Consider the following 22075-nt stretch of genomic DNA (forward strand, 5'->3'; position numbering starts at 1 on the left):
GGCTGGCATGGGCCAGCCGTGGACTTTTCTTTGCTATGTACTAGTGGTCCCCAATCTTTTTCGTCTGGCGAGTGCCAGACGACGAGCCATGGAGGACTGTGGCAGCGGACGAGCATTCGCCGAAATGCCGCCGACAAGCGGCGTCATCCATAGGCATTGCCACTGAAATGCTGCTGAATTTCAGTGGCATTTCGGTGGATACTCGTCCACCTGCCAGTACGCAGGCGCACTTAGATGCCCCCATGGGTGCCATGGCACCCGCGGGCACCGTGTTGGGGACCCCTGCTGTGTAGTCATAGCCTTAGATGTCAGGCCAGCTTAAAAAGTGGGCAGCACTGTCCAGGATGGGGTTATAAACAAGGTGACTGGAGAGTCACTGGATTAGCACCTCCTTTCAGCAGCACCCATTGGGAGAGCTCCAGAGACGTTCTAGTGGGAGTTAAGGGTACAACCCATCTCAGCAAAAACCCCGTGGGAGAATAGGGATGGAAAAACCACCTAACCTCCGTCATGGTGGATTCCTACACTGGAAAGAGGCTTACTTAGCACCAGGACATGTAATTTATATCTCCCTTCACTAGTTTTTTTTTAATCTGTTCCATGGTCTTTTGACTAAGGAGGATCTATGCTTTTAAACATCTGTGTGTTCCAGTTGTAACACTGTTTATTATTCCATGCAAAGGCAAGTGTTAGTGTATCACTACAGGGCTGAAATCAATTTCTCAGAATTCAGGAAATACAGACTTGAGGTGGAAAGCCTAACTGTAACTCTGTCTCCTTGAGCTTATGTTCTAATGTATGGTGTCTCGTGATATTACTATAAATGGTCAATTAATACAAGATCTAATATCTGCAAACTGGAATATCTTGAACAACTTTCCATGTGGTATAGTAAGTTATAGTACATCAAGTTTACATCTTGGTTTGATTTTTAGTTTCAGCCAAGTTTGAAGAAAATTGATTTTAGTAGTTCTAAAGTTATAAAATAATTTATAAACTTGGCAAGTTGAAAATTTTTCCTTTTTATTTACTTTTTTGAAAATCAACTCGAACCTATGAAGACTTGCAGATATTTTCCACTAAAAAATATAAATAACTTCCAGGCTGGGACTAAGCATGGAAAATTTCAGCTCCAAAGGAATTTTTTGCTTAATAACTTTGACAATCTGAAAAGAGATTTACAGTGAACCTGCTTCAAAAGTGGAGAGTGCTCTGCAGTTAAAATAGCTTATACCATCATAGTCCCCATTGAAGTCAGTGGAGTCATGCCAGCAGAGAATTTGGCCCTATCTTCTAGGACCCTTTGAATACACTGTGCTCAGAGACTGACTTTCAAAGATGTGTTTTTCCTTTAATTCCAGTGGTGTGGTTTAAACAAGAGGTTAGATGTTCTGTGCATATATCCTGGGGTCAGCCATGCATTATCTTGCTGTATAATGTTCAATAATCCAGAGCCACTTAAATGGATTATCCCAGACTTGCTTACAAAATTTACATGCAGCTCAATCCCTTTCAAAGCACTTGGGTATGTGAATCCTTGTCTAAGTATTTACCTATACTGCTCAGCACATTGGCTGCCATTCAGGTGGTATCATCAAGAGAATGAGGTCAACATTCCCTTTGGAGATGCAGCAAAAGAAATAGAAAAGCATTTAACAGACAACTGAGCTGGCAAACAGGAGCAATTGCTAACATTAGAGAATTGGTTTCTAAAATCAAAACAAAAATGGATTTACTTCTACTCTGCTCAAGAATTGCAAGTGAACATAGGCAACTAAGTTGGTCAGTCTTCATCCATATTTGTCTCATGGCACTGTGGGCACTGTAAATCCATAATGATTCATTGTGTTGGTTGTTTTGATTATATTTTATCTGCTTTTGGGGCATCACTCTTTGAAAGAAGTTGATGTTCGTTGATTCATCTGTCTTAGATACTAAGTGGTCTTCAAGAATAGACCTAAGCAGAGAGCCTTACAGAAGTCTCAGATTAGGGAGGAGGAGTTGCAGCCTTCTGTTCAGCTGTAGATGGTAAAAGGCATCATGAGCTAGCACTGTTGCTTGAGAACCCAAAGCATTGAGGGGTCCAGTAGGAGACACAGCCTGTGAACTATTGCTGATGAAAGGCATCAGGCTGCTCCTCCAAATGCTTCCCCTGGCCAACAGTCATTATGTCTTCCTTCCCGGCCGCTTGTGACCAACTCTTACCTCAGCCAGAAACTGAGTTAATAGTGAACATCTAAAATATGGGGCCAGTGGAGGGACAGAGATGAGTGTCATGGGCCTACTGATGACACAGCAATCTCTCCATCCCCCAATGGCCTTTCCTACACACTGAAAAGGAGAGGTGACAAGCTGAGCAGTGGGAGCCACCCAGTGACACCCCAGAGTGACAACAAGCAATTGCCCAACTGTACCAACTAAAACATGGAGGAAGGACATTGTGTTAGAGACTGTGTCTTGAGCAAAGGCCTAGCCAGTGACTTGCCTGTGCAAGGGGAATGTTAATGGTCCACATATTAATGCCCATAATTTATTTCCTTAATTTCTTTCAACTTGGTTTTCATAATACACCTATTACCTAACGAAAATAGTGCCAGTCAATCAAATGGTTAGACTGCTAACTTGTCAAAGTTAGGACAATATTTAAGCCATTCACAAACCAGCTTTGCATTGTATGGACTGTGCAGTCGAATAATAAAATTGTGCTCTTATGAATGAGGTGATTTCCAATTGGCTGACACATGAAACAAGTTCATCCTATATATACCAATTTACTGAAATGTCCAATAATAGTAAAGAGAGCAACTGTTCCACAACTCTGCCAGTGTTCATCGGACACAATGACAGTAGCCACATCATTAATCACACGGTATATTAGAAATAAAGTCATTGGAATGGAATGGTGTCAAAGGATAAATGTCTCCCACTTTGAAAATAAACTTCTCAGTTTCACCTCCAATGTTTTTTGATTCCAGTAAATCCTTTGGTTTCACCTGGCATTTATGTACTAGTAGGAGACCAATATCCTATGACAAGGGCTTATTCCACAGACAGCTATGTCTTTAGCATACTCTTAAATCTACATAATTACTATGCCAAGACCGCTTCTTTTCCTTAGAGGTTAAATATAAATTACGTCCTGAAACAGTGTAACTAGGTGTAATTAGCCTTGTTTAGGCGCTCTCACTTTAAATTATATATAAAAATCTATGATGCTTTTCAAGGCATTTAACCTTAAACAGGTTTCCTTGTACGTTCATCTTGTCACTTTTAACTTTATTCCCAAATAACATTCTAAAGATATTCGATTAGTTTATTCAGTTATACACTCTCGCCTTAGAGGTTATCATGCTTAACAAAACATGTTTTAAAATAATAAACTCCATTAAGATTGTAATTAAATTTACAGGCAGTCTTTTTCTACAACTTTAAGAAAAGATGTCTGACTCTTTATTTTTTTTCCCTTTTCCTTTCCTTTCCTTTTTATTTTTATTTTTTTTAAGTCTTGTTCCATAAGGATTATAGCTCCCCTGCTGTTTGGAAAAGATAATTTCACTTGTAACACTAATAACTTGAGCAGGGAGAAGGCTGGCTCGGTGAATGGAATGCACTTCACTGCACATCTTGGCTTAGTTAGAAATCGGAAACAGATGGTCCTTGCGGCTGGCTTCCCACTCAGGCCTGCTCAGTGCCAGCCTGTGGTCGTTGGCTGGTTGCTGCTGGCACTGTGTGACTTGAACATAGTAGGACAGTGGCAAAAGAAATCAAATCTTTTTCATTGAGCAGCAAACTGTAATGAAATTTGACAGATCTGACATTCTATACCCGACATCTAGTTAGAATATATTAACCTTTTAGTTTTCTTAAGCTCCTCTCGTACAAGTTATGAATCTCCTTATGAGAATTATGCAGTGGATTGACTCCTTTGCTAGGGTTACAGAAGAGAAGCAGAAGTCTTTTGGATGTTCTCTAACATCACAAGCAAAATAAATATTTCACAAGACAAATGAAATACTGGGCTTGTAATTCCTCCCCAAAGAATTACAACACAAAAATATAGGTTTGTAGATTTTTATGGTATTTCATGTTAGGAGGAAAAAATCCATAGCAAGGTGAGAGTAAAACTGGTGTGAGTATTTGAAATATTCTCTGTTTTCATTACCTAAATACTGTGTTTTTAGCCTAGTATAACTTTGTTTGCATGTTGGGGAAAATGTATTAATTTTTTATGCTTTTATATTTTCTGTCTTTCCTCCTACATCAAGTAGTCCCAATGACCCTAGTGAGGCTACTCACAACAGAAAGCATCATGCCTGATAGTACGTGTTTGCAGGATTGGATCCTATGGCATTGTAATTAGCACTTTTCCAGTCATTTAACTGGCTGTGATTTGAGCCTTGATTCAGCAAAGCACTAAAGCAAGTGCTACAATGGGACTTATAACATGTTCTTAACTTTAAGTATGCGCTTAAGTGCTTTGCTGAATTGGGGCCTTAGAATTACAGAAGATGTTCAGTTATGTCAGCGTGAACAATAAATCTGCTTACACTTCTTAACGCATTGGGGGGGGATTTTATTTTAATGTATTAAAATGTTGAAACAAGGTTTTCCCTCCCTTTTCTCTCTCTCCTCCTACTTGATACTGATGTGAAGTCATAGTGCTGCATCTCTGACATCAGTCTGGTCTCCATAATAACAGATTATGTCAGAAACAGAGGATTGTGACTCCACTTGAGGATTTGGCAGGAGGAACATCTGGGTGACAGGATAATAATGAGTGGTGATGGAGAGGAAGAATTACAGCTAACGGGTCGTATGCACTGAGTAAAATTACAGGTAAAGGATCAGACACTCAGAGTAAAAAGAGACCTGTCAGTATCTGGGGAAGAATCCTCTCCCTCATCCCTGGGAGAGGGTACAAATGAACTGCCCTTAGGCAGTTTTACAGCATCCTGAAGTCTCCGGCAGGGTCTTCAACTGTTGCACTCATTTTGGCCAGTGGATCCATGCAGTTGCAGAAACGGTAGCCCCATGCTGCATCACTCCATGTTTATGCCTTTAGCTACAGCAGAGCCTGTTGACTGAAGCCAGTATCGTAGGATTTCCAAAAGCTCGAACATACACTTGTTGTCAGCGACTTTGCATGAGTTCAGAGGTTGTCCAAAAATCAACTAATTGTCATTGTTAAAGATTAGGAAATCCTTTTCATAGCACATCTAACTTAAGATGATGCTGGGAAAATAGCTCCAAAATTAGGAGCAGATTTAAAATTATGCTATTGCACTCTGTTGAGAATTAAAGCTTCCAACTAATTGCAGCTAAAGAGATATGAGAAAATAAAGAAAGGGTTAATGGGCAATAGAGACCATATAAAATAAGTAGATAATCTAGTATATACATTGAAGTAAGTATCTATTACTGGGAGCTGCATGCATCTGGAATGATACTACCTAGCTGCTTTTACCAGTGGGGATATTAGAAACCAATGTTGGGAGAAGCTGCCCAATGTAGCAAACTTTCTAATGTTCTCATGCAGTCAATTTCCAATAGGATATATACCAGCTTGAGATATTCATCTGAATCAATGTACTTTGCTAGCCTGTTTTAGCATTCTTTCCTGGTTTTGTGCTCTTCATAGTAGCGAGGACCTCATCAGAATGCACTGTAGAAGATACACAGGAAATACTCATGCTGTTTGTGCTGTGGCAGGTACCTCTGCTCAACAATTAAGCAAATTATCTTTGGATAGTTGGCTACATCTCCAGTAGGAAGCCAGAAAGTGGTTGGCAAGTACCTCAATCCATTGCTTGAGGCCTGAAGTTGTTAGAAAACAAATCAGTAGTTCTGTAGCCCACAGATACAAACATCTAGTCAATTGCTACCATGAAATATCAGTCATGAATCACCAGCACCTTTATTTTGCCACTGTGCCCCTACAAATGTATGTACAGCACTTAGTTTTTCTCCCTGCAGAACAAATCTAGGTTAGTAACAAACCTCTTTGTGGTTTATTGTTGTTCTGAAGGCATCATTTTGTCCTTATAGCATTCACATGCAGCGTTGTGCAGAATGTTATTGACAAGAGTTAAATTCAAAACATGTAGCCATTTTCTTCTGTGTGGCTTTTTTTCTGATTGAAGGGAAACTATTTAGATGTTGGTTTCCAAAACAGCATCTGCCAGCAATCAAAGGGAAAAATTGCATAAAACAAATGCAATTGTTTGGAGTAACATTTCCTGGATCATGTTAAATGCTTGATTTGCTCCCCATTATGCTCACCAAATAATTTTATTTTCCACAATAATTGCAATATTTAACATGTATTTAATCTTGTTTTAATATTAACAGCCCACTTACAAAAGGAGTAATTGCTCTAGGTTAGTAGATCCACCACTGCCATCCTCATTTTTTTTTAAAATAGCGACGTTAACTGCACTTAATTGTTTGGGATTTAAAACTCTACTATCCAACAACAATTATCATGTCTTTCAAAACTACTGTACCGTCAGGAAGAAAATGATTTCATGCTTCTGTCATTCATAAACTGAAATCTGTATCCTTTTTTTTAAATGACTGTTTATTTGATGTATTTCTATTTAATATTTTAAATAAAAGTCTTTTTTAGGCCTAGGAAGACTGAAGCAGTGGTTACTGTAGGAATATAGGCAAACATTGTCAGCTGATGTAGAACCACATCAGGACACACAAAATGACTTAGGCAGGAATATAAATTTTGTCAGAATTTTTTAATGGAAAGACACAAAGCAAGTCTGGCTTTGTAATAATAAATTAGTAATAAGAAGGGTGGGTAGGTTGTTGGATTTGAGAGATGTAGAAGAGAAGGCAGAATGAAATTGAATCTGACATTGGTTCAAAGGTTGACGGTTGTTTAATCGTTTTATTTTATATTTTGCATGATTATTTTGAGAGAATGCTTCCACTAAGCAATGAGGAGTAGCATTAACGAAGCTGAAGTAACACAACACAATAAATGTTTTGGCTGGCCAGTGCAGGGACAGTTCCTGGCAGAATGTCCATTTTCTTCCTGGACTCTGACTACAACTTAACACTTCCCATGCTAGTTAGACCTTTTCCTGTAAATAGAGTTGATACTGTACCTGCAGTCCGGACTGGTGAAGCACATTGGAATGCTGTACAGATAACATATTTATATATTTTTAATTCTGTCCAAACATATTGTTACGGTTGACATCAGGAAGAGGGAAAATAAAGAATAGTCCTTGTTGTTGTAATAGAGCAGTTCAGGGTTACCTTAAATCATTTGTCATCTCTCAAATCACAAATATCTCAAGGTATAGTTCAAACTGAATGAAAGAAATTCTATACCATAGTGAATAACTATTTTGTAAACTATATAATCTGGACGTGTAATTTGCTGTAGCCAAATAGTTAAACCATCATTATAGCATGCAGAACAATCTGAAAAATTATGTGCCCGCAAACTCTTTCATTTTGATCTAAACTAAAATGGATATTGTTTAATCTAGATTGGAGATTCTTAATACATTTTTCCCCTTGTGTCTAAATAGTGAAAAGACTTGTACAGCTGTCTTTGAATGACTTTATCACTCATAGTTCAACAGAGGTTCGAAATAGCACTGGCAATCATCTGCAAGTTCACAAATTCACTCTTGGAACACTTTAGGGAAAAAACTACTATACAGATTGCAGTGCCCTATTATTATATGGTGGTGGTTATATATTGTACATCTGTCTCCTGATATTATAAAATGGTCTGATTTAAATGTAAACCATTCAGTGCCTATTTAATATTCTATCATCATAAAAGTGAAAATTTATTTCCTGGTTTCACAATGCACTGAGATAATTTACCTCCTCTATATCTCAATTCAATGATTATCTTTTATTTTATTTTCCAAGAAAGGAGGATATTGTTTAATGTCAGCATTTCATAACTTTTCAAAACTGTTGTTTTGTGATGTCCTTTTTCCATGTTAGGGTATTGTTTCCTAGAGTAAAAGTTGTGTGTTAATGAGGACACTGATGCATAGAGAAGTTTTGCAGTAGAGAGAAACAAACATACATGACTGCTATGGTTGTTACCAAACGATATTATAAAATGTTACATTAAAACCAGTTTAAAAAATGAAAGGTAGAAAAACTATATTGAAAAAAGAATTGTTTGATTAGCTCTTGGGTAGTCCTTTAGCCATCTGATCTACACATGGAAAGTCATTCATTTAAACAACATTCTCTAGTATCTGAAAATAAGGATGGAGCCAAATCTTTCCCTTTTTAAAAAAACAATGAAAGACCGTATTTGATTCCTTTGGAAAGCTCTATCAATCACTGGGGGTAAATATACTTAGGCAGCCTATACGTTTGTTTTGCTTTTTGTTACTAAAATGATTATGTCCATAACTATTTAAAAAATCAGCAAGAAAAAAGAAATTGAAAACATTCAGTAGGTTGTTCCCTCACTTCCCCCTCCCGGTCATGTTCATGGGAAAAGTAGCTGCGATAAACAGATACTGAATGAGACTGAAACTCTTTTTAAAAAAAAAAAAAAAAAAAAGCCAAAACATTGCATGATAGTCTCTAAGCAGTTCCATCTGTCAAGCAGAAATTTTAGGCTAATAGCCTGTGGCGATCTCCCTCCGTAGTCCACTACCTGCCTTTGTCCTATTAAATCTCTTTATTCTTCTTAAAAAGAAGAAGGGGGGAGAAAAAAGGGAAAACCTTGTAGAACAAAATTATGAGTGATGAAACCCTAATTTTGACCGCCTCTCTTTGATGTTGAGCAGTGGGTTCTTATTTTAAAAAACGAAGCGGGGGGGAGAGAGGGGAGAGGACAGTGCTTGGAGCAGATGACTTTTCATCTCTACTTCACCTTGCCACTGGGTCTGTGAGAGATTGGTTCATTGTCAAGGAGATTTTTTTTTTACCCATGATTCCATATGGTATGGACCGGGCTACATGTTGCCCAACATGCCAGTGCAAATGTTTTCTCAATTAGGTGTCTTATCTCCCGTGAGTTAGCATCAGATGAAGCTTGCTGACAGCATAATGGCAGGGAAAACCTCCGACGGCTCCATCAAATGGCAGCTCTGCTACGACATCTCGGCCAGAACTTGGTGGATGGTGAGTTGGCAGCAGGGCTGCTTTTTTTTTTTCCTCCCTTTTCTGCTTTCCCTCCCTCTTTGACAAAATGTCCCAGACCTCACATTTATCAAATTAACATTTGATTTTTTTCACACTCTTCCGTGGAGCAGCCTCACTCTTGTCCCACTTGTATGCTTTCCTTTCTGTAACAAGAGACCGTTAATGTGAACTACAGTTTCCACAGGGAAGCTTATTCAATTCTCTTTTTAAAAGTACATGGAGAAGTAGTTTGAAAAAGCCTGGTGCAGAGTAACTTGTCTCAGGCAGCTCCCTCAGGCTTTCAGCTTGGTTTTACTTTTATCTGCTGCTTTTCAAATATGGCATGTATGTGTATGTGTATTTTTGCCATGCAATATTTTCTGTAGAGGGGAGGGAGAAAGTTCAATACATTACAGAACAACCTGATTACAGTAAAACTCTGGGATGGTACATTTATGTCACAGTGTAAAATCATCACGTGTGAGAGAAGTGTGTTTTGCAAAGCGTTGCCTTTCATCTGAGACCCCAATCTAACTTTTCCCTCCATTTGTTTACGTTAGAACAGGTTACCATTCTGTTATGATCCCGAGCCATGTGTTACAGATCCCACATAATCTGGCTCGAGCTGCATTTGGGCACAATTAAAGTTTTAATAAAGTTCCAGTGAGCTCCGCAGAATGAGTTAACTAGCATGTCATGGTCAGTCGGGCCAGACAACCTTTGACATCTTGAATCTATAAGAGGTATAGTGAGTTAGGAGGATGCACAATAGTCCATTGTAGCAGAAGATGCAAGTCCTGTTGTGATGAAGAGAGTCCTCAAATCATTACTGCCCTCGTTAGCGTGTTGTCCGTTAGGGATTAATTCGTTAGCAGTGCATTTTTAGTTTTCTGTAATTATTATTCTTGAGGCAAGCGTGAATTCTTCCAGTGAGAGAAAAAGTTCGCTGCCAGGACAATGAATGTATTATCCGTTCCTAACTGGACCGTGAACCTCAGCTCATTTCACATAGATATCAGTTAAAAAAGGACTGGCGAGTGGAATTACAAAACAAGGCATGATCAGTTTCATTGTATGATACGCTGAAACAAGTAGGGGGTTTTCCCTCCCCCTCACCTCCCTGTACCACTTTTGATATCATTTGGAAAGTTTAAGACCTCTGAGGACTTGAAAGACTTTTAAAAGTGAGATACGGAAGGTTTTTATTCTGCTCCTTGGTGGTGGCCATTGTGTGTATCATGTGGCTTGTGTTTAAAGGTGTTCGGGCTTTTGGGGGGGTTGTTTTGTTTTTGTGTTTTTAGTGTTTTGTTTTAAGGTTTAATTTCTTAACCATCCATTAGAGGTTTGCCAGTGCTTGCCAGTGAAATGTTACATGAAGCTTTTGGTTAATTATAATAGTGGAAGAATAACCACTTTACTTATACTACTGATTTTCCAATTAGACTTTCTGCCAGAGAAAATGGGAGGGAGAGGGGAGGAAAGAATGAAATGTTTGCATGCTCAGTAACTGTTGACTATTCATTTGACTTCTTTTAGCTTGTAAAACTCCAGTAAATAACCCTATTGATTCTCAGCTATCATTTTCGAAGCAAAGTTGTAAACTGCATATTTTAACTAGATACTTGATGTCACAATGTAATTTAAGCTTATTCTAATTCACTTGTCTATTTTATTAGCACTCCTATTTTATTGTTTATCACCTGCTTTGATGATGGGGGTGTCAATGTTTATTTTTTCAAAAGTATCTTCAAATTCAGTTAGACAACTATTATCTCCCTTTGGAAAGTATCCTGGAAAGTGCTTTTCATTCACAATTATTTCACAGATGTTTTACTGCTGTGAATATAATATGTAAAAATGCTCAAAATATTTAGTAATGCACTTGACTAAAAATAAACAGTTTTTTAAATCCACACATGCTGTTGTTTAGATTAAACATTGCAGAAAATTCTTCTTAAACGTGAACAAGTCACACCATTTATTTTCTAAATGAACAAACAAGGAAAAAAACCAAAGAACCCCATAAAACAGTCTGTTTAAAAAGAAGTTGAGCTACACGAAAGATACTTTATTTTAACTGAAATGAATAATTCAAGAACTTGTACAATAGATGTGTTAGTTACAAATAATTTTAAGATAAGATTTCAATTATTGATGGAAGAATCGGTATACCGTCTGAGTCTATAATGTCTAGTATAATCAAAAGTACACATGTATTAGTTATTTTTACTCCAAAACCTTCTCAGGGTTTCTACAATTGTTTAATCAAAAGTAAGATACAAAGCAGATTTTAATGTTCTAAAGGCAAATAAAGCTTTTAAAATTACCTCATGCATCTTCTGGCTGCACAACAATCTCTGCTGCATAGTGCTAAACTTCGGTTTGGGTACTGCCAGCATACAAAGAGATGAGTGAATACCCCTTCCATCCATACGGACTCAGCTGCCAGCACTGGGATATGCAATTTTGCTTTTTAATGACTTGAAAACAATTTGTGTGTCAAATGAGTGAGTTTGTTTTCTTTCTGGAGCAGGTTCTGAACGAGATTTTAAGCCACAGTCATCTACTGTACTGAACTATTATGACCAACTTTAAAGGTTCTGTGTCCTTCTGATGAAAAGACCTGTTATAATGAAAGAAAATGCTTTATTAAAAGCTGGGTGTAGTAATCTGTCTCTCAACCTCAGGCTCTTTCACTCCAGTCTACATTATGTTTATAGCTAGATAGCTGGAGATAATGGCGATTGGTTGATTGGATGATTAGTAAAAATGAATAGATTTTTATCTTCGGGTAAAGCAGCCTGCATTTTTAAAAAGAAATGGAGGCTTTATCATATGGAGTTCTGATGCTGACATTATCTTCTGTCATAAATAAGGCTATATTAATGCATCTCTAAAAAATACACTTTTCTACACTGCAGCTAGTATGTTCTCTGTAGCCAGCAGATGGACTGGCTAATGAAATGTATCTTTTGTCCGAGTAAAACAAAAAATGTAAAGTTTTTGTTTTAACCTGAGTTAAAAATGCTTCAAAGTATTTTAAGTAAGGCTTATAGCATGGGTATATTTTAAGAATAATTACATTTGTCACAGCAGTTTAAGAAATCTTTTGAAATCTGATCCACTTCTCTCATGCTTTAATCATGCAAATCCAGAAATAGATATTAATTTAGCTTTACTGTGTTGTGACATCTCTGGTTGAAAATGTTCACAAAAGTTTACAGAATTTCTTTTGATTTCGACCCCCACCTCTTTTCAGATCTCTTAAACAACATGCAAAATATCAGGAGTTGGAAAAAATTGTGTAAATGAACATATTGGAAAAATGATAATGGAACATTTTATTTAAACTTGATGCTGTCTGAAAGACACTATAAAATATAAATCAGACAAAAGTTCCACTGGTTTTTGCAGTCTTGTGTTTGTAACAAATATATATTGCTGTACTTGTTTTATAAACATTTTGTTTTCAAAAACGCACGAATCCTAGCAAGTTGGTATGCGATGGTGTTGGTCCATTTAATGAGGAAGCCACCTGTACAGTTCCTTTGTCTGTGAATTTTAAATGAACATACACCGAATTATATATGTGGGGAAAATTCTCATTTACAGTATGTCACTATACTATGTAAAGATATTGAGCCAAACGTACTCTCGGTTTACATCCGTGTAAATCTAGAGTCACTGCATTGAAATGAATGGAGTGGCTCCAGATTTAGTCACCTGTGTGACTGAGAGCAAAGTTTGATCCATTATCTAGAATTTCTTAGTCAAAATTGTTTTAAAACACAAACCATTGTCCTCTTCCAAACTTCTCTAGAAAGATGCCTTATTAATAAATAAAAAGCCATTTCAAAGGAGCACATGTAAGAGTTACCATGCAAACTATTGTTATTGTGACAGTTAAAATGGATCCTTCAACTCCAGTAATATTCCAAAATTAATGACGGGGTTTTTTATATACAACTAAGAATACATATTTCAGTATCTCCTTTTATTTCTTTAGGTGCTACCATATTACAAATACAATTTTAAAAAACCCAGTTCGTGTAATGAATATGCTGGAATCATCTCAAAGCGGTCATTTTACTAATGTAAATGTTTTTAAAACATCAGTTCTTTGCTCTGCAGCTCTTGATAAATATTTTTCTTTCGTGCCTTTACGCTCAATTTTCTGAGCAAGTGGTTAAAATTGTTCAGGTAATCTCTGCAGCAGCTAAAGCGTAAAAATTATCAAAATTAGTAATGATTAGTAAATAAAGAATGCGTAAAATCCTCAATGTAAAGTATTAGCACAGAGGGGAATGTAAATAGTAACATATTTAATGAGATGAAATAAAACATTTATTATCTGGAAACCCGATCATTCTTTAAAGATGAAAAAATGTCTGTCAGCGTAAAAGCCTATAACTGCTTGTTATATATGTTAAATGGATTCTAACTACCCTAACATGCTGTTGAGTTGTACTTGGCTTTCCTAATTTTAGCCTCCTGCAGAGAATTTACTAAATAGCAAGAGATTTACATATATTAATACTTATCCGTGGCATGTCATTATGAAAATAACAAAATGGAAACAAAATAATATTGCACTAAAGATTTTCCGTAAACAGTTTTGTAAAGTAATTTCTTTAGAGTTATAAACTCTTCAGCAGCTGCGGAACTATATTTAAAATACTGTTTTTTAAAAGTGCCTGCCCCTTTAGTGTTTTCAGACGATTACCAAACGTAACTTATGCAATAGTAATTTGCTTACATTTATACAGTGCACCATTAGATATACTTCAGCTACTCGAAAGTCTCTTGGTTTTTTGTTATTCTACTGCTTCTTCTTTAGTGTATATGCGTTTGTCCTCCTTTATTTTCTGTTCTCTTTTTCCGTCACCTGTCCTGAATATTGTCAGGAATGTTTCTAATTTAAAGCCAAAGGAGTTAGTGCCTGATTAGAAGACAGGAAATTGGAGGATTAAACTGTCTGGTTGAACTTCCTTTACTATCAGCACTCAGTAACTTGCACTGGATTACAAACTCAACAGGACAATTTCTACAATGTGTCATTACTTCTGTTTGTTTTAATTTTATTTTTTGTTAAAAAGCAGCAAAATGGGGGAAAGAGGCAGTTAGTGACACAAAGTCAATAGATCTGTGCAACATTGACATCCAGTAGTCTTAAAACATCATGATGTCTGTATAAGTATCTTCATCCTTAGATCTGAGAGTTCATTCAATTTCAGAATATCAATGTATGTAATATAGATGTATTAAATGAACTTTAGCTTGTAAACAACGGAGCAGCAGATAATGAAATACTTTCCGCGAGGAAAGAATGACGTTATTTTGGTAAGAGGATAATGCATCACATTAACCCTTATTCAACCCTTTCCCCCTCAGAAACATTCAGGTTCACTGTAACGTAATGGTATAGCCAGGAAACATCCTAAGGGAGGGACAGTGAGAAAAGCCAATTTATCTGGAAGACTTAACTCTGATTCCTAGTACTACCAACTGCGCCAGGAATCTCAAGTGTGATGGTTCAGTTCATAGCTTGCCAGGTGAGAACACTTCACAGAGCCATTGATAACAGACCAGGATATGGAGAGGGAGCATTTCTTTTTAACTTTATGGGCCAATCCATCTGCTCCATTGACTTCAGTAGAATTACTCTAGGGATGATCATGGCCCTCTATTTCCAAGTTTACTGTAATACATGAAAATAGCAAATAATAATGTGGTGGTGGGGGGTTAGGATCTCTCTTGTGCTGGATACCTAAAAGTAGCTCTAAACTTAATCTATGATGGACCTTATACCTCTCTGGGCTACCACTGTCCACCTCCCTTTCACACTATATACTATACTAAACTGGGATCCCAAATGCCGGTGAAGATTAGAGCGTACAGCTGAATGGAAGGAAATGGGCACTGCGACTCTGATCCTGCAGAGACTTACTTACAAAGGCAGTGGGACCACTCGTGTTTAAAATTAAGCATGAGCATAAATCTCTGCAGAATTAGAACTTTAGATTGATAAACTAGAAGAGTTGCCAGGAATGGTTGGGAACTGCTGATGTACATGGTGCTTTTTGGCTGCTTCTGAGATGTGTGGGGTTGAGTCATCCAGCAGGACACCCAGACTGATACTAAGAACAGGTGAAAATAGAAGTGGAAGGAAAGTATCTTTTTAAAAGGCTTAGTTGGTAAAGATGGATCTGTTTCAATAAGAATATGAAAGATTCTGAATCTGTCTCTAATGAAACAGAAAATATTATGAACTATCATTTAATTTGAACAGAGGGGAGAATGGAAAGTTTATTGGTGTAAGCACAGAATTAAAACTCAGAGATCCCTTACTCTCAATTTTAGCACTGAATGAGTCCCACTGTGGCGGTCAGCAACTCACTTCACCTCTCTCCATCAGGTGATCTGTACTTATTTATTTTCCTCATGGCACTTATTTATTTTTTAAGATATTGTGAGGATAAAAGTTTTGCAACTCACTTTAAAGATGAATAGTGCTAAATGTTCATAACTACACAAGGTCCCTTAAAGCAGATAAAATATTCTAAGTGTAAATCAGTGGCTCAGACTGGGGAAAACATTTTTTAGTTCGCTAATATCTTTGGCCAAAATCTTTATGAAGGCAAAACTCCCTTTAGCTTTACTAGGAGTCTTGGCTAAGCAAGGACTGTGGGATTTGAACCTACTAGCAATTACAAACCTCATTTGAAAATTTAAGCTCTTCACATAGGCAAATGCATGCACAAACACTAAGGCCCTGATCCTGCTTTTATTGAAATCAATGGCGAAACTCTCCTTGACCTCATTGGTGCAGAATCAGTCCTACATAATAAATAAATGAGGCCAACCAGATTGGGACTCCATAGTGCCAGGCACTGTACAGATGCCCCAAAACTGTGAATGAAAACTTATCATAATAAAAATCACACATCTGATATCCATATACTAGATTACTGAAAAGTAGTTGGGTGATATAAGAATTCATAGAAGAGAGAAAACAGATATATTGGCTAATGGAGTGGAATTCAAACCATTTGCTGCATATAAACATATATTTTCCAGAGAGTTGCCAAACACAAACTTAACAATACAGCTAGAGATTTGTTAGAGTGTGGTATAGTACAGATGCCACGTGTTTTGCAGACTTTTACTACCAATAATTACAATGTCTTTACTTTCAAAGGAAAACATGCTGCCCTTGATCCACACAATCAGCCCATATTTATTTCAAAACTCAAGTGGAATTGCACACATGGATTAAGGCTGTCTGTCGGAGCTGGGTAGAAATTGAAGGCTGTATGTAGCCTCATTGACTATGGCTAAAACAGGACTACTCAGAATACATCAGGGCATAGTTTGCCATTGATCAATGCACATTTCTTAAATCAATGGGAGTTTGGTTCAAAAATATTTATGGTAAAATTCAGCCCCTAGCAAAGTGCTTCCACAATTTATATCTGGAACGTAAAGTAGATTATTTTGCCCAGAAGGAGATGGAGAAAATGAGCCAAATTCTGCACTCAAGTACATTTGCAATTGAATTCAGAGGAGTTCTGCCTTATTAACACAGGTGTAACTAAATGCAGAATGTGGCCTAAAATGTATGTGTAAAGCAAATGTGAAACAGAGGTCTTATACTTTCAAGGGTAGTATAACCCTAAATTTGGCCTAAACTACCTGTTTTATTTGGTATAACTCTGTAACAGCCATACCTTATATGTTTCTTTAAAATCAAAACGAAACAAAAAACCACACCCAGATTCTCCAAGGAATTCTCTGCAGTGCCTAGAGCTAAGTACTCATGCTCAAACCCCTATAATGATCATTGCCCAGCCTGCAGGGGCAACCCTGCAATAACAAGTTTGCATGCATATGCAGCAAGGCAGGGCTGCCCAGAGGATTCAGGGGGCCTGGAGCAAAGCAATTTCGGGGGCCCCTTCCATAAAAAAAAAGTTGCAATATTATAGAATACTATATTCCTGTGGGGCCCGGGGCCTGGGGCAAATTGCCCCACTTGCTCCCCCTTCTGGGCGGCCCTGCAGCAAGGAAAATGTTTTGGTAAGATACAGTTTTGTTTCAAGAATCCAGTTGGTTGCTGAGGACATCAAAGCATTTTCACAATTATTTTCTCATTCTCAAAGTTTAATATTGTCTCCATATTACTAAAAAGCACTGAGTTAAAAAGAGAAGTTTTTTTCTATTAATATTTTGCTTAAATATACTTTTGAAATATTTGCTTTAAATAAAGAACTCCTAAGCTGCTGGGCCACAGAGGATCTGAGACCACGGTGTAGGGAAGTTAACATAGATTTGGAGAAGAAAACATTTCTTCTCCGACCGCTATGGAATGCCTCATTAGGCATACTGTGCTGCTCTATTCCCAGAAGCAGAGCTTCTTAGTAAACCCAGATTGATCGCCATGTGACAAATGATGTTGGGGAGGGGTGAACTCCACTAAAAAGTCCTTGCTCAGAACAGGCTCTTTCCCAGGTGACTGAAAGCCAGCCAGTCAAGAATTTTAAGAGCCATCACTCAGAATCCTGGTGTCCCAACCAGGTTCTAGCTGGGTTAATTATATCCTGCCTTCCTGGCGTTTCAACTGAATACGGTAGTCTTCTTCACTTCCTGACCCAAACTATTGTGTAGAGTTGCTGTGCCGTGTTAAGCAACTGCTGTGTTCCATCGTTGAGGTAGCTGCATTTCAATGGTGATCCTGCTACATCCAACAACGACCTCCCAGGGATGTTGCGAAAGCTTAATTTAAAATGTGTAAAGCACTTTGAGAGTCTCAAATGAAAGCAGCTATTGAAGACAAAATGATTTTTTTTTATTATCTTCCCGTCATTGCTGGCTAGAAAGCTGAAAACCTCTTTGCTCATTCATCTTGGCATCACTCAGCACTTTTAATTACCCCAAATCCTAAACCTAGTCTGAGGTAGTTTACTTCCAGACACTTTCACCAAGGACTTTTTGAATAAATTATTGCTACATGTGCATGCGCGCACACACTCACATTTTGATAGCCGGGACTTACAGAATTTGAGATTCCAGTATGATAGAGAGAAATCACTATCACGGTGCCAGGGGCCAAATTCTGATCTTGTTTTCACTGGTGTACATCTGAAGCAACTCCGTTGACTTCAGATTTACACTGGTTTAAATGAGAGTAGAAACTGGCCTTATGCACTTCCATAGTGCTTAGCCTCTGAGCATCTCAGAGCATTTACAAATATTCATTAAGTCTTTCATCACCCATGTGAGAAAAAACGAGGAGTCCTTGTGGCACCTTAGAGACTAACAAATTTATTTGGGCATAAGCTTTTGTGTGCTAGAACCCACTTCATCAGATGCATGAAGTGAAAAATATAGGAAGAGGTATAAATACATGAAAGGATGAGGGTTGCTTTACCAAGTGTGAGGTCAGTCTAACGAGATAAATCAATTAACAGCAGGATACCAAGGGAGGAAAAATAACTTTTGAAGTGGTAAGAGAGTGGCCCATTACAGACAATTGACAAGAAGGTGTGAGTTAACAGCAAGGAGAAATTAGTATTGGGGAAATTAAGTTTAGGTTTTGTAATGACCCAACCACTCCCAGTCTTTACTAAAGTAAAGAGTTCGTCATACATCTGATGAAGTAGGTGCTAGACCACGAAAGCTTATGCCCAATAAATGTGTTAGTCTCTAAGGTGCCACAAGGACTCCTCATTGTCTTTGCTGATATAGACTAACACAGCTACCACTCTGAAACATGCGAGGAAGGTCACTAGCAATGTACCTATTTTACCTAGGAGGAGTTAGTTAAGCTGACTTGGCCAGGGTCACACACAGACCAATTGCAGAGGTAAGAAGAGAAACCAGGCCATCTGATTTCTGAACCTTGCTCTGACAATTGGCTAACATGCTTACTCTTAAGAACAGAGAGCACATGCATGTGTGATGTACACACAGTCTGCCTATAGTAGATTTTTACCAAAAGCTTTCCTTTATCTTTCTGTCTGAAAACATAGGCTTGAAAGGGGAAAAAATGAAGGAAGGACTACTTAAGACAGAGGTTTAAAGTTGGATGGATTACCAAGCAGGGCTGCCCAGAGGATTCAGGGGGCCTGGGGTCTTTGGTGGCGGGGGGCCCCCGCTTCGGTGGTAATTCGGCGGCGGGGGATCCTTCCGCTCCGGGACCCGCCGCCGAAGTGCCCCGAAGACCCGGAGCGGAAGAAACTCCGGAGGCCCGGGCCCCGCGAGAGTTTTCTGGGGCCCCCAGAATGAGTGAAGGACCTCGTTCCAGGGGCCCTGAAAAACTCTCGTGGGGGCCCTGCAGGGCCCGGGACCTGGGGCAAATTGCCCCACTTGGCCCCCCTTCTGGGCGGCCCTGTTACCAAGGTGTCTGAACTACCGCAGTTGACAGCAGCAAGCTTTCAAAAGCAACGTACAGATACAGCTACATCTAAAACAACTTTTAACTTTTGCTGTTGCTAATAGATGCTTGCAGCTCTTATAAATCATGCGACACAGGAGCATCACAAAAAATTCTGATCTCCACTATGCCTGTCTCTAACTAGTAGAGAACAGGATGAGATGGATGTGTAAGGCAGATTATCCTACATCTCCCTGCTGCGGGATTGTGACACAATCCACATTCACCTCTGCTGCTGTTGGCTCACATGTACTGCACACACCTAGTGGTGCAGTGGAGGCCGTTCTTTATTGTGATGGGAAACTATCCCTTCAGCAACCACGGTAAGGTAAATTCCTCATTTATAAAGGCAGAGCCTGACTACTCACATTCCGCCGTATGGGATCAAGACAATGATTGCTATAGAAGTCGAGCACACACAATTACCTCATGTCCAAATCTCTATGAACAGTTCCCAAAGAATTGAATAGAGAATAACTTTTCTATGAGTATTTTTGACTATCTTATATAATTTAATAGAAAGTTATATTTCTGCTCTTGGATTCTCTAGGGTGGTTTTAAAAAGACCTATAGAAAAGACCTCAGTCTTTAGTAAATCCCATAGGATTTTATAGTAATTGCTATAGAATCCTATTACATTTCTATAGATCCCTGTTCTCATCTATATTCAATTCTATAGTGCTCTTCCACGTGGAAATACGGGGATGTCCATTCTCCAGGTGACTAGCAAGGAAACAAAGGGGGTATACTCTTAAATTAGTGAGGTTGCCCCATGGTGAAAACCTCAGACCTGTCAACCAGGGAGAGGTGCTTATCCCAGCCATTGGTTTCTGCTATAGAAAGATAAAACTGAAGAAGACAAAGAAAATGGCCAACGAAAGCCCAATTGTTCAACCACATTCCCTGGCAGGTGGAGAGAGAGGATTTGAGCTAGAGGCTCCCTTTTCTGTCATTGTGGTGACTGATGGTCAGGAGATCGCACTTGCTGCACTCTGGTGATGGGGGTGAGGATAAGGGCAACCTTTCATCTCTTACTCTACAGTACTTGTCGGTCAATTTTATTTTTCTACTAAAAATCCAGGCCTCTAACAATCAGACTGCCATCCTCCTTGGTCCTCCACCCTCCCTGGAGCACCACACAAGAGAATGATGTTGGTTTACAGCAGGAGTTAACTTCTTCTTGCTTCACACTCACGCATGAGGATTTGAAAGGGCTGGAAATTGAAGATGAGGAGTTCACTGGTGTGAACTCTCTATGCTGGGGCCAATCCTCAAATTGAAGCCAGGGAGCTGTTTTATTGACTGAGAAAAGAGAGGCCCCTTACCTAACTCTATGGCTTTTCTCTGTTTGTCAGTCTGTCCTAGGGTGACCAGACAACAAGTGTAAAAAATCGGTGGGGGGTAATAGGTGCCTATATAAGAAAAAGCCCCCAAAATCAGGACTGTCCCTATAAAATCGGGACATTTGGTCACCCTAGTCTGTCCATAATGAGAGAATTTTTGAACACCACATCTGATCCATTCCAGCATTTTCAGGGAGATATAGATGCTTCAGTGGGCAGAGCCCTATTGGCTTTGGTGAAAATTAGAAAACTGGAAAAGCCTGCCCCTGGAAATTTCCACTACTTGCATCCGAAGAAGTGGGTATTCACCCACGAAAGCTCATGCTGCAAAACTTCTGTTAGTCTATAAGGTGCCACAGGATTCTTTGCCGCTGGAAAAGCCTGATTTCAGCTGGAGTAAGTGAAAGGAAAATCTCTCCCATTAGTGTGCAACCTTCTAGTTATTCATTTTATGGTAGTGCTCATGATGTACCAGCCATTTTCTAGATATTCAAGAATCAGCTCAGTTCGCTATAGGCGGCATGGCAGAAGTGGGACTGTATGAGAACGTTTCATGTGGACAGGATAAGGGATTTGGAGATAGGGTCAGGGAGATCATACTGTGCAAAAACAGGCCGTGTGGCAGGAGGCATGGGGTGACTATGTGGATGAAAGTAAGAATATAGGCAGAGCGGAGGCAATGAAGTTTGACCACGAAGGGTAAGTGGGGAGGGGCAGAGCTATAGAGTCTTGAGGATGGTGACAGGAAGCTTAAATTTGAGGTAAACATCCGCTCGTGTGCCTTGGATTGAAACACCTGTCCAAGTGTGTGTTAGTCAGCCCGTGAAAAGCCCCCTCGTCCCAGTGAGTTTGGTGAATGTAAATTCTAACGTATGTGTACGCGCAGGTGTAAGACTGTCTAATGTGTATGAGCACATTTTAGAATGATGACGTTGTGCACTGCAGGCATTTGCATCCGCAAGTTGTAGGTGGTTGGGGCACTAGACTAAGACTTGGGGGTTCAGTTCCCTGCTCCACCACAGATTTCTCGTATGACCGTGGGCAAGTCACTTAGCCGTTCCGTGCATGAGTTCCCCATTTGTAAAATGGGGATAATAGCACTTCCCAAGGATTAAAATGTTAGATTGTGAAGTGCTTTGAGCTATACCGATGAAAAGTGCTATATAAGAGTTAGGTATTA

General features: G+C 38.8%; 1 protein-coding gene across 1 annotated transcript in view; it reads left to right on the top strand.

Moving 5' to 3' along the window:
• The first annotated feature begins 4717 nt into the window (after window positions 1-4717).
• NFIA (nuclear factor I A) overlaps window positions 4718-22075 on the top strand; it is a 437679-nt gene continuing 420321 nt past the window's right edge. Inside the window, exons 1-2 of the mRNA XM_045028576.1 lie at window positions 4718-4836; window positions 8999-9123. Coding sequence (XP_044884511.1) covers window positions 9028-9123 — 96 coding nt within the window. The 5' untranslated portion in view covers window positions 4718-4836; window positions 8999-9027. The remainder of the gene's footprint in view (window positions 4837-8998; window positions 9124-22075) is intronic.

The sequence above is a fragment of the Mauremys mutica genome, chromosome 8 (assembly GCF_020497125.1).
Source record: "Mauremys mutica isolate MM-2020 ecotype Southern chromosome 8, ASM2049712v1, whole genome shotgun sequence".
Classification (NCBI taxonomy): Eukaryota; Metazoa; Chordata; order Testudines; family Geoemydidae; genus Mauremys; species Mauremys mutica.